This window comes from Falco rusticolus, chromosome 6, assembly GCF_015220075.1.
Source record: "Falco rusticolus isolate bFalRus1 chromosome 6, bFalRus1.pri, whole genome shotgun sequence".
Lineage (NCBI taxonomy): Eukaryota > Metazoa > Chordata > Aves > Falconiformes > Falconidae > Falco > Falco rusticolus.
The window spans coordinates 75213314-75227153 of record NC_051192.1 but is presented as its reverse complement, the minus strand read 5'-3'; the positions used below and the strand labels follow the sequence as shown (position 1 = coordinate 75227153).

The 13840-nt window shown below is 40.1% G+C and overlaps 1 protein-coding gene across 1 annotated transcript in view; it reads left to right on the top strand.

Annotated features, from left to right (window-relative positions):
- The window catches only part of EYS (eyes shut homolog), an 874042-nt gene that overhangs the window by 697640 nt on the left and 162562 nt on the right, over positions 1-13840 (top strand). Inside the window, 1 exon segment of the mRNA XM_037392524.1 lies at positions 4558-4711. Within this exon segment, the coding sequence (XP_037248421.1) occupies positions 4558-4711 (154 nt within the window).

The window sequence follows — 13840 nt, the reverse complement described above, 5'->3', positions numbered from 1 at the left end:
GATTAAGTAGCTTTGGAGTTAATTGGGTATTCAGAATACAAAATATGTCTAAGCCTAAAAGACTTTTAGGTCATCAGGATTCATAACAGTCGGAAGAAACACTGTGCTGACTAGAAAGCTGCTTTTGAGGAGGAAGTTTACATTGTGAACTGTTTCAGCTAAGAACTGTACCAAAGCAAGTTATCAGGAAGTTGCAAGCATCTGCTGCTTCTGTCTGCTAAAGTGTATTATCTTTCTGTTTTGTTCTCCAGATCAAAGTTGATCATTTTCTCTTTACAAATTAGTAAGTTTTCTAGCAGGGAGCTGTTCCAAGAACAGCCACCTTCTTTTTACCTTTCTGACTAAAGATGTTAAGGGGTGTTCTAAGCTGTGGCCACCTCCAGCAGCTCCAGGCCTGGGACTCCCTCCTGGCCAGCCACTGGAACCCAGCCCAGAGACTCAGGTGTCTCCATCCCAGGCTGGTGGGCATGGCTAGTGCTTTCCCATTTGCAGGTTAAATTGTACAGAGTTCAGCATGTATCCCAGAGACACACACACATGGGCACACACAGAGAACATGACATGGCTGGCTGCACAGGCTGCCACAGGCAAGGCACTGCCTTCAACAGCACCTGACTAGGGGACTCACATAAAACATGACTGTAGAAAGCCTTCTTCCTGCTAGAAGGACTTCTCCCCTCCTCTCTGGCTGGTAGAGGTAGAAATTCACTAGTGAAGGCACACGCATGACACTTGCAAGCACGTGCGCATTTGTGGATCCCCCAAATACCAGCATGGCCTCCTCTGCCCATCTGATACCCCTGCCAAGATCCCAGGCCTTCTGTCATGTGCAGGGGTGGGGCACACGGGGAGGGGACATCCTCGACGCCAAGTGTTTGATCTGTCTATTAGTGCCCTAGGAAGGCCAGGACCCTTGTTCCTGACCAGTCTGTCAGCATCCCGTTACAGGGACCCTTCACTGAACAGTCCCACTGGATCGGAGGGCAATTTGACTGCCTTGTTCAGGGTAACACGCCAACATTAGGGGGACAGCTCAGCGGGTCTTCCCGCTTCGTTTAAATGTGTTACCCACTGCCAGCAACTGCTAGCACCCACAAAGGACTCGCACTAACAGTTTGCAGAATAACACTCTTTAATATAAAATTGTGACGAGTTAAGATTCGTGATTACCAGTGGTAGGGACCGTCTGCAAAAACAAGCTTGAAGTGATATACAACCAAACTATACACAACCAAAACCTTAATTACTAATGACAGCTATAATTAGTTAGTTATTCAGTGTGCGTAAGTCAAACTTCTGACCCAATAGGCATCCCTACAGGGAGAAGACAGGTTCAGCCCGTTGACTGATCCCAGAAGTTACGATGGAGTCTTCCCTAGCTTCTCCCCTCATTCATTCACTTTTTATACTTTTCTTTACTCTCAGGTGGAACTTGAGTGACTCTAGTCATACATTCTTTCATTATTGACTGGTGTAAAATCCTCTCGCTTTCATTTAAAGACATAGTTGATAAGAAATAGAAAGCGCATGCTTGGTGAGGGGTGGTTGCGCGTTGGAGGTGGGTAACTTTGGGGTGGAGGTGTGTGTTAGTATTATAATGAGATTATAATGAGCAACGTTCATCTAAGGAGAATAGTTTCACCACAGTTGTTGGCCCAGCAATGGACATCATCTCATATATTTTCCATTTGACAACCGCTGTGCAGCTTATTGGCTGTATGGTACCATCAAGTTCCCAGTCCTGCGGGGAGTACAGCAGCGCCTGGCCACAGTATCTCCACTCCACTCCACCCTCCACTGCTCCTCTAGCATAGCAGGTTGTGTTGCTTAGGGAACCATGGTGGAGCAGATTCCATGCATGCCAACTGTCCGAAAGTGGCAACTGTGTTTTTCCCTAAAAAGGTTGTTATAATACTACAGCTTCTATTAGGTCGCAATTTTTTATGATTTCCCCCCTTCAGATGATTTTCCTACACCTTCCTACCGCACCACATGGGTCTCATGCTCACTAGTTCACAGACAGAATCATGCACTCACACACCTCTCTACCAGGCACTCCACACTCGGGGGTCCCCCAAATACTGGCATGAGTCCTCTACCTATCTGATACCTATAGCTGGACCTGGGGCCTCCTACTTGCAGGTAGTAAGTACATCTTGAAGTTTGCTAGCAAATACACTCACCTACACACAGAAGGTGGCGTGAGGCACACAGGCTGGGACCTGTGGTCCCACTCCAGCCACTGGCACTGAGTCCCTTGCTCACTTCACTTGCACTGGTGGCTCCCAGTGACTGGCAGCTGAGACCCTCGCCCACACCGCTAGCTGATACTGAGATCCTCAATGGCTGCAATTGCTGGCAACCCAGCCCGGGGGTGCCTACACCCTTGGTCTGACTCCAGGTGCTGGCCCCAGACCCACTGACGCCTCTCTCATCAATTGCTGACACCTAGTTCATGCAGACCCCTGCACACAGACCCACACACAAACACATTTATACTGATCTCTTCTAGCAGCTGGTTTTTGGGACACAGAACATTAGTACCCCAGTGGCTGGTGGCTGAGAACCCCCATATGGTCCAGTCCTTGGCCCTGAGACTCCCAGTGGTTCCATTAGCTGACACCACGGGCCAGGGTGCCTGCACCCTTGGTCTGACTCCAGTAGCTGGCACCAAACCCATTCATGCTGGTCCTCCCAGTAGCTGGCACTTAGTCCTTGCAGCGTTCTAACATGTGGGATAAATTCTGAGATTACACAGAGAGAGGGTTAAGAAAGGATTTAATAAGAAGACAGGATGGACTATGGTGGTCAGGCGCAGGGCTCAGTCAGACAAGCATGTTGACCAGCCCCATTTTACATGCAACCCTCCTCTTTTACACCACTTCAGGTCTGTTTTTGTTCCTCTCCAGTTCCCTGTTTGTACACATTGCCTCATTGGTTTGTATTGTTCCACCAACACAACCCTCCTCCAGTATCCCAGACCCCCAGGTTTGCACCCATTGTAGTTGCAATTCCAGGTTGGCACTCTTTGAAGTGATACCTGAAGTTTCTTGATAGCCCATTCCTTAGTGTGACTGATAAGATTAGTTTCTTGTCATTATTTCTGTTACTGTTTCTTTATCATGTGTGTGTTCTGCTTATTGCCTTCCCTTTTCCCTTATCCCATTTTGACAGGGTCCTCAATCAGCTAATCTTACTGAAATAAGCATTCCCACGCTCTGCATGCCCATACCAGTTAGTGTAACTGGCCAGATTTGGTTCTTGTTACTACCTCCCTTTGTTTATCATTTCTACCTCTGCCTGTTTTGGTTTCCCCCTTCTCTTTTATCATCCCATTTGACAAGGCTGTTGCTTAGGTAACCTTAAGGAAGCAAATGCTCTCTCCTACTACATACCCTCATAGAAAGTTTTATTTGTACAGTGTATGTGTCTTGCGTTTTTTCTCAGCTCAACTACAGACAATGGATAGGAGATGTGCTCCAGACAAGCTGGAGAATTGGACACAGATATGACTCTGAAACTCAAGATTCCAGGTTTCCAAACTTTATGATTCTGGAAGTTAAGAAGAATATTATGCTCAAATACTTGTGCTCAAATACTGCTGAGCAAATGTATGCAGTGAATTAAATTTCATCACCTTGCTATTTAGTCTTTTTTACTTTTGTTAAATATAGTGAAATATAGTGCAAAAAAACAGATTAACATTTTAACCGTGAGCCTTAAAGGTGAATAAAAGCCCTAAACAGCAACTCTGTCTTACTTTATATGAGAAGTAAATACCGTTACATTCAAAGGGCAAATTCATAAAAAGATACCCATCCAAAATCATTTGCAATTTTAGTTGTCAGGGGGTTTTTGTTTGTTTGTTTGTTTGTTTTTGTAGATGAACCATGTGCCAGCCATCACTTAAATAGAAATATTTTGCTGTCTTATTTACAATATACTACTTAGTGGAAGTGAACAAAGATAGAAAGGGGTTTTTTTAAAATATCTTTTTATTTTCTCTGAACTGTCCAAGTCACACAGTATGTCTGATGTTTTGTAGATAACAACTATACTTCTCATCAAGTCTGAAATGTATCATTATTTGGGAAAGATGAATTGTTCATAACCTTTACAGAGATTACAAGAAAGAGGAGATTTTATCTTTTTTTTTTCTATTATATGGTTGAAAAGCTGAATTAAATAGCAAATCATGATATTATAGTATTTTTGTGATGTTGTTAGGGTTTTTTATTATCACCTTTGTCACCTTAATGATACTGCTGGTTACAGAGAAAAGTTCGTCTTCAGTGTAAAGATCTCTGTAAGGTTTATGCAACTGCAGTGATATAAAAGTAAAATTTTGTCTTTCAGTTATTTTACTTTGGCCTGTTATCAGCGGTTGATAGAGAATTTAATTTTATTCTTCCAGTCACTCAAGCAGAGTCCTGTGTATGGATAGAAGAATCCTCAGCATAGACTTTATGACTGGTGATGGCACTCCAGTAGTGTGGAATATTTTTGCAAGGTCCTACACTTTCAGAAGCATGACTGTATCCTTTTTTGTTTTCAAAGCTGGTGAAAGGAATTTTGGAGAACAGTTTCTTCACTTGTATCTTGTGGAGGGAAGACCAACAGTTCGATTCAGCTGTGGAAACTCTCAGAACATTCTGACTATATCCATCAATCAATCCATTAGCAAGGGTATTCTCATCCCTATCACAATAAGGTAAGAACTTACCACTGTGTTACACTAAGAGTTTAAGTTGTATATATTGAGCTGTGAAGTGTGACTTCACTTTTTTTTGCAGTACAAAAAAAAGTTGTATTGGAAAGCAAAATTGTATGCACATTTGGAAATCTTTTTCATACAATGTCCTTGATTGAAAATACATTTTTTCACAGAGATTATTTCAGTCCTTTGGAGAACTTAGTAATCATTCAGACTCCAGACACTTACAGATACAGATGAAATTGGTTTGAGAACTGAAAAAATTAAAGCATAATGTTGGAGGTTACAAATGGATAGCTCATAATTTATGCTTATTAGTTTACACAATGAATAAATCGATTTGTCATCAGAATTCTAGTGCTAAATATAGAACTAATTTATTGTTTAAGATGCAAAATTTTAAATGGGCATGCTAACATCTCGCTAACAACAAAATTCAGGTTGGACTCCATGATCTTTAAGGTCTTTTCCAACCTAAATGATTTTGTGATTCTATGATTCTATAATCTGTCATATCTACACATGCAACTGTACTGTCAGCAGTATACAATGGTGGCTGACCAGTGCTGTCATTTTTCATTTGGTGCAAAAAATACTTCACAGAATGGTTAACTTATAATTTTGGAAAAGGTATTAGTATTATGTCTTGGTAATGGATTAACTGTTTTCCACTCATCGGATATCATATGTGTGAATTAGGAAACAGGTAAGAATGAAATAATGTAGATGTTGTGCCGGCCAGCAACAAAGGCCACGCAGCCACTCACTCACTCCCCCCCCCCAGTGGGATGGGAGAGAGGATCAGAAGATAAAAGAAAACTCCTGGGTTGAGATAAAGACAGTTATATGGGGAAAGCAAAAGCCACGCACTCAAGGAAAGCAAAACAAGGAATTCATTCACCACTTCCCATGGGCAGGCAGGTGTTCAGCCAGCCCCAGCAGAGCAGGGCTCCAGCACGCGTAATGGTTACTTGGAAAGACAAACACCATAATGCTGAATATCATCCCCTCCCCCACTTCCTTCTTATTCCCCCATTTTATATACTCAGCATGATGTCATATGGTATGGAATACCTCTTTGACTCGTTTGGGTCATCTGTCCTGGCTGTGTCCCCTCCCAGTTTCCCGTGCCCCTCCAGCCCTTTCCTGCTGGCAGGGCCTGAGAAACTGAAAAGTCCTTGACTTAGTATAAACATCACCCAGCACCAACTAAAACCAGCCTGGTTTTAAAACATGTGCTGTCAACATTGTTCTCACACCAAAGTCAAAATGCAGAACCGCACTAGGTACTAAGAAGAAAATTAACTCTATCCCAGCTGAAACCAGGATGTTATATTAGTAACATTAAAATAATGCTAAAGTATTTAAATTTTGCTTTAAAAAAATATTTTAGAAATAATTCTGATGCCCATATAGAATTTCAAGTTACTGTGATTAAGATACTATTTAATACATAGTTAAATTATCAGAGCTAATTTCTGCACCTGAACTGTAAGCATTTGTTATGTGAGGGAACTTACTGCACAGATTATTAAATTAAAGGTAGTTGTAGCTAGGACCATTTCTGCTGTTAGAGGATGGTATATGAAGGAGACTGCAAAAGTTACCCTGAAACATGCACATCAGAGTTCTCAAAATTACCTTCTTACTACCAAAAAAGGAAAATAACAGCATCATCTGAAGATTTTGGTATTTGTTTTCTGAGCTCTTTCTATATAGTGTAAATGTTTTGAAATTCTAAAATGCTGCCTATGTCAGGAGGTTTGACGATCTCGGTATAGATAAATTGATATGTGGAGAAGAGATTCTTTAGGGGGTTTTTTGGTTAGATTTTATGCTCACCCATAAGCCTTACCATATTTTTTTAGAAACAAACTTGGTAGAATATAAATATAAAACTTTTTTTCAATATATGGAAGGGTCTACCATTTAAGAAACTGTGTCATTTCCATCTTACATTTCTTCTCAGCCACAGGTCTGTACATTGGTCTTATGTTCCATTTTAAACAGATTTTTTCCCTTTTGTTCTATATTAGTATTAATGTGTAGTATTAATGAAGCAAAGTCACATAGCTTACATTAAAACTGAATTACTTCTTAGCTGACAGTGTATTAATCTATTTTAGGATTTTTGTACAAATTGTAAGTGTATATAAAATTTACAAAGAAAATTCTACCCCTTTCTCTCCATATGAGTCAGCAGATAAAGAACATTTTTTTGTCTTAGAGGATACTTGATAGAAATATAGAGCACAATACTAACAAACAATTCTCATTTTAAATCTCAGAGACTACTCTTGTGTGAGACATTGTTCAGCTAATTGTCTGAACTGTATTAGCTGTGGTAGCACTGTCTCTACTTCATAAGATTAAGACATTAAAATGCTGTACAGATTTGAAAGCCTAATAACATCTTAACAAATGCAGCTACATAGCATTGAAAAGATTAATACTAGTTACAGAGTTCAAGTTCACACTGACAAATAGTTGTATTTCCCCCTTTTTTACCTTAAAATTAACACCTGTATATTTATGGCTTCATTTTCCATGTTGTTACACTGAAAAGTAATGTCAGTTCAATTAACATATTACCTTAGTTTACTGGAATTTATACTGCTATCTTTAAAACTGGCATAGGTGTGATAACTTGCTAGGTGTGATTGTAGACTGGGACTGGTGGGGATTTACATGCATCTGAGTTTATGGGCTTGGCCTTCAAAATGACTAGTGATTATTCTTGTGAGTCCCTCTAAAATGTAGAGAGAGCAGTATATCCTTCACCAAGCAGCAATAAAATTGTAATCCTTCAGCAATCATCCTTAACCTCTGCCAAAGAAAAAAGCAAACTTGACAAGGCATTTGTGGCCCCCCAGGATCTTGTATAATAGGCTATAAAATATGAATCCATGACAAAACTGTTGATTTGTGTTCTCTTAGTGGCTGTTGAAGATAGATAACTCTATCTGTATGTTTTACCTGCAAAATTAATGAGGTGGTTTTTTTCCTGTAATGCAGGAAAAGAGACACAGACTGGAATAAATAATAATTTTTGTTACTGTTTGAAAACACTGCAATTGAGGGACAATACTTCTGTTTAATTTGACTTTGAATAAATCTATAAGATCATATTTGATGGATGTTCCAGTTATGGATGCAACTATGGCTCCAGTGGATAAACAGTGTAATTAATGTAACCAATAACATCTATAGAAGCAGATTTTCACCTTCTCAAACTTCTTTCTAAATCCACCATGTACAGGAAGCTAAGATATCCCCATAGATTACAGCTATTACTTTCTCTTAACTATATGATTAGTTTCCTTAGATATGGCCATTTCTTTCAAACCTGATAAAGATTAAATGAGTTTTAAATGTTCCTTGTCTTTATGGTCCTTGTGAAATGACAGCTTTATAGAGAAAAACAATAAAACTCTGATTGCTTACTTTTTTTGCCTTGCTTAAAGAGACTAGAGACCTGTTTCAATGTAGTTTTATTCATTGTTTCCGTTTCTGTTTATTTTAGAACGATTTGATGGCAGGTTTTGAAAAGTGCATTTGTCTGGGTTTTTTTTGATTCACAACTGAGATTGTATTGATCATTTCAGTTAAAGCTTTGAGCACATACTTGAGATGTAGTTTAGATTGGTTTTATGGATTTGTTCTTTAAAGTTATTCAAAGCACATTAATTCAAACACATTTAATTCCATGTGTGGGTTCTGAAATGCATTTGCGTGATGCAGAATTTGCTGTACGTTATTTGTGGTTAAAGTGATGTGACTGTGACTGGGGCCAGGTGGTGTTTCTTCAATTCAGAAGGAAAGCAACTTTAACAAGCAAGAGACTGAGATAATCAAGACACCAGGATTATGATTTTTCTTGATAGTGGAGTGGATTTTAGCTTTTAGAGTAGGAATACTGATATTTTTTTTAGACATCTTACTCTTTTCTTCTCCAAATGATAATTCTGTAGATTATATTTACTTAAAAAATTTAGATTATCTCTTCTAGACAGTGATGGAGGACACTAGATTTTCTTTTTGGAAGATTCTAGGTGAGCATTCATTAAAATCTTGCCTGTATAGGATAGTGTCACTCATTTCCATCTTATTTACCTGCAGAATTGTCAGAATTTTGTTCTGGAATTTAATGAGCATACTGCCTATCCCCACAGAGCTTTATCATTGTATTATGTGCATTAATATTTCATGTATCTTTCAAGTGAACATACTGAATGTAGCTGTTTCCAGTTTTCTGTCACACGTTAATTAGTTGTATGGATGTAAGCATTTACTCATGGCTGAGAAGGACACCTTTAGCTGTCCATAAAAGGGTTTATTTGTTAAATAAATTATTCAGTCAATGTTGTTTTGCCAGCTCTAGCCTAGAGCATGCAGTGATAGAGAAGCTGCTGAAGTTTATTATTATTTGGTCTTCATGCTTCAAAAACAGATGGCACCACCTGAACTGTGGAAGTCCTCAGCATGTTTTTGTACCTCCACATGGAAACTTTGGCAAGGTGTAATGCACTGAGTCAAACTGCATGATTATATTATCAGTGTCCCTGTTTTTACCTACACTTCCACTTGATCCTTTTCAACAGAAGCGACAGTTGTTTGAACTGATCTTGCAAAGTTTTTTATTGCATGTGCGTTCTGATTTTTTTAAAAAGAATATGTAAATCATCATCCATACAATCTGTTGACTCATTTTCAGTCATGGGATTTACTTATTTCATCATTCCAGAGATATGTATGTTTTCATATTTGTGCATTCTTTTAAGTCATGATTTTATTCATATGTATAGGTGCTCTGCATAGTGCACAAGTATTACTGAACATTACGTTAAATCAGTAAAACAAAAAATCACTAGTTTTCTGATGTTTTAATATTGTTTCCAACATTACCAGTTACGTAGGAATACAGGAATTTTTTGTCTGATGAACTGGACACATCTGAGCATTTCTGTAAATGTCAGTGGCTTTGTATGTGAACAGGTATATCATGTAGCCTATATTCATGATGTGTGGAGGGCATTCTGCTATCTTCAAATGCTTCTAATCTTCATACTTGCAATACTGAGTTCCAACATGATCAATTATGTGATGAATGAGAAATAGAAAGGTGTTTTGGTAGATAACTTGAGACAACTTGATGCAATAACACCATCAACTTATCACATGCCTCTTTTCAAAAATTCTTTGAAGATTAAAGTGAAAGCAGTCTGGGAGAGATATAAGAATTGTTATTCTATCATATGTATATATAAATTGATATAAAAAACATGTAAATGTGATTTTGAAATGGAATATCTTGCATACTGTATATTTTAATTTTTAAGTCTGCACATACATGAATCAGACCTATGTGGATGTTGTGTTGCATGAAAGTGGATATGCTCTAGGACATTAAGTAGATGTAATAAAAGTTGACTTAAATGTGGAGCTGCTTTTAGGACTGTATACACAACTATAGACATTTATATTTGCTGCAATTTCTACAGAAATTGCAAATCATGATAACTCAGTATAAGCCTTAGTGGGACAAAACCTAAAAATTACTTTCACAGAGATGATTTTCCACTGGAATTATCTGCAGGTGATGACAGTTTATGAGGCCTTGTAAAACCAGTACTTTTTACACTCAGTTCGCTTTGTGATGTATATCTGTTTCATAAAATAATCATTGCATTTGCCACAATAAGGTAGGAGGGCATGTGCCATGCATGCTTGTATAATGTTTGTTCTCTGAAAACTTTAATCCAAGTTCCACCAATCCAGCTGCTAAAGTAAATCACTACATCTGTTACTCACTCTCAAAAATAGTCCCATAATACATGCATTACATCAAACTAATGCATATAAATTCTTGTATATGCAATTAAAATTGGCCATTTGATGGAAAATTAGAATCAATCAGTTATTTTTTTCTGTGTGGCCTGCTAGCTGAAATAATTCAGAAAAGAGAATGAATTCTCAAGAAGAGTATAGAAAAGATTACTTTTTGGTTTTGTTTCAATTTCAATTTTTTTGCTTGTTTGAACAGAATGTTCACATGTCAACTTTCTAAAACAATTCTTTTGCTTACATTGGGCAACAGTATTCAGTATTTCATCAGTCATCTGTCAAAGCCGATAAACCAGCTGCTATGACTATTGAAGCTCATTAGGTACCGACTTGAAGAGCAGATGTTTGAATTCCTGTACCCTTCATGCTCTGGCTTAGACTAGGTCTTAAATTAACTGACCTACAGGAATATCTCAAGAACACAGAAACACAAAATCACATGATTGTTAGGTTGGCATGGACCTCTTGAGATCCTATCAAGACTGCTGTGACTCCTGATCAAGCAGGGTCACATAGAGCAGGTAGGACCATGTGCAGTCAGGTTTTGAATATCTGAAAGAGGCTCCAGTCCCCTGCTCATCTTCGTGGCCTTTTGCTGAACTCACTCCTGTACATTCATAACTTTGTTGTACCAAGGACCCCAGAACTAACTAGATACAGCACTGCAGATGTGGTCTTACTGGTGCAGAAGAGAAGGAAAATAATTACCTCCTTTGACCTGAAGGGCAGTCTTGCCAGTAAAGACTGAGATAAAGAAAGCCCTAAGTATCTCAGCCTTTTCAAGCCTCTTTGTCAGCAGATCCCTTCCCCATTCAGCAGTGAGCCCACATCTTCCTAAGTCTTCCTTTTGCTACTGATGTTCTTGTAGAATCCTTTCTTATTGCCCTGCATGTCATTTGCTGTAGTCAAGTACAGGTCAGCCTTAGCTTTCATGGCCCTACCCCTGCAAGATCAAACAGCAATTCCCACAAACGGCAGCCCTAGGGAGCACTAGTGACCAGGGGTGCTGCAACCAGGATGGGCTGACAGGGCATGGTGCGTCAGCCAGGGCATGGAACGGCAGTTTGTGCAGCAGTTGGCACAGGAGGGCACACAGGGAGGGCACCTCTTTGAAGAAGAGACATTCCACGGGCCAAATGGAAAGACTGAAGTCCAGAGTCATAACCCAGCAACTGGGTACTAGTCAGTGGTGATCTATCTGCACAGGTCAGGGGCACTCATCCTACCTGATCCTCAGGGCAGAATGATGGGCACTTGTCTGAGAGCAAAGGCTGCAGCTCCTGCTGGGGAGTCTGCACCATCTACCCCAGGGGTGGCCAATGACTCCACTCAGATGGAGCTGCTGAAGGAAGAGGCTGCAGTGCAGACTTCAGACTGCAGGAAGCACCCAGACCTTTCTTCTGGGGCAGGGACAGGCAGCAGACCTGCCTGCAAAAGCTGCGCCCATGTAAAGGACCTCCTGCAGCAGGTGGCTGAGCTGCAGGTGGTGGTGGGAAGGCTGTGTAACATTAAGGAGGCTGAGAAGAAGTTAGCTGGTTCCAAGTGCAGTTTGCAGTGAACCCACAGTCCATCGTTAAACAGCCAAAAACTCCCCCACCAGCATATGCAGAAGGGAGAGGGGGCAATAATGCAGAAGAATGGAAGCTTGCGGTGGCAAAGACCAGCAGAAGGAAGAGACTTCCCCCACAGCCTGAGGTGGGTGCCCTTGCAAAGAGGAAGGACCCATCACATCACGAGATTTTGGAGCTGAGTAAGGCAGCATGATCTACTCCTCATATAACAACCAGCACCTACCAGTTTGATGCAAGTGCCAACAATAGATGCCAAGAGCGTGGAGAGGGAACACGGGTCAGCAGGAGAACACCTGAAGAGCAGCACAAAGGCATTACGGCCACTTGAGCCAGTAAGTCAGTCACTCTTCCCCAAGCCTGTGGTGTTGCATGGGGTTGTTGTCATCCAGGTGCAGGACCCTGCACATCTTGTTGAATTTCACACAGCTGGCCTTGGCCCATCAGTCCATCCTCTTCAGATCCTTCTGCAGAGCCTTCCTGTCCTCAAGCAAATCAACACTCCCAACTTGGGGGCATCTGCCGACTTACTGAGGGTGCATTCAATCCCCTCATCCAGAAGGCTGATAAAGATATTAACCAGAACTGGCCCCAGTACTGCGCCCTAGGGAATACCACTTGTGACCAGATGCCAACTGGGTTCAACTCCATTCACACAATCTTTAGGCTGGCCATCCAGCCAATTTTTTACCCAGTGAAGAGGACACTTGTCCAAGCCATGAGCAGACAGTTTCTCTGGGAGAATGCTGTGGGAAACAGTGTCAAAGGCTGTACTAAAGTCCAGGTAAAGAATATCCAGAGCCTTTCTCTCATCCACTAGTAGTAGTTCTATGGCAAATGCTTGCAGACTGCTGTCTCACTAGTTCGGTGCAGTACATACTGACTTAAGAACTCTCTTCTTTCACCTTCTTTTCTTTAATGCCAATAACCTCAACATAGGTAACTCACTGAGCTTTTTATGGCAGCTGTGCTAAGGGGAGAGCAGAAATTTCATGTGCTTTGGCCATGATTTTTTTCTTCTTTTCCCTTGAACAATGTGATTTTTAAGAGTGCAATTATGATTTTATTTTGATTTTTATAATTTCTAGCTGGGTCGATTTATGCTCATATGAAACTGATTAACTGATTTTGGATGGTTTATTCCAAACTAGCTCAGCACAGACCAGTTCCTAGTGTATGAAGCCACAATACTTTCATCTTCCCATTCATAGTATCACAGATAAAAGAGCTATGTCACTATAGAAGTGACATGTGCTGTGTTTTCTTATTTGCAAGTTAGGGAGCTGCTTTAGTTGTCATCTGAGTACCTGCAAGGTACTGGTGGGAAACAATGCATTAAAGAAGGTTTAATCACTTCTGTTGCTAGGTGTGAATTTCCTTCAGTCTTCTTCAGATAAATTCATATCAATATAAATTTTGAGATGTGAACTGTAGCAACAGTTCAGTAATAATCATTAGCATAGTACAGTGCTGTCAGCTGCCTTTCCTGACGTGGCAGGCATCCAGACCTCACAGTTGGGGTGATCGGCACCCTTCATCATACTGAACTGGACTTTGAGTCACAGATTGAATACTATGACCTACCTGAAACCACAGGGGCAACGTAAGAAAGCAAAGTGTATTTACCATTTTTCAAAGATAAAGGTATTGAAAAAATATGAGGCTGTTGATTATTTATGTTTTTTAAGAAATATTCTAACGAGTCATATTCACT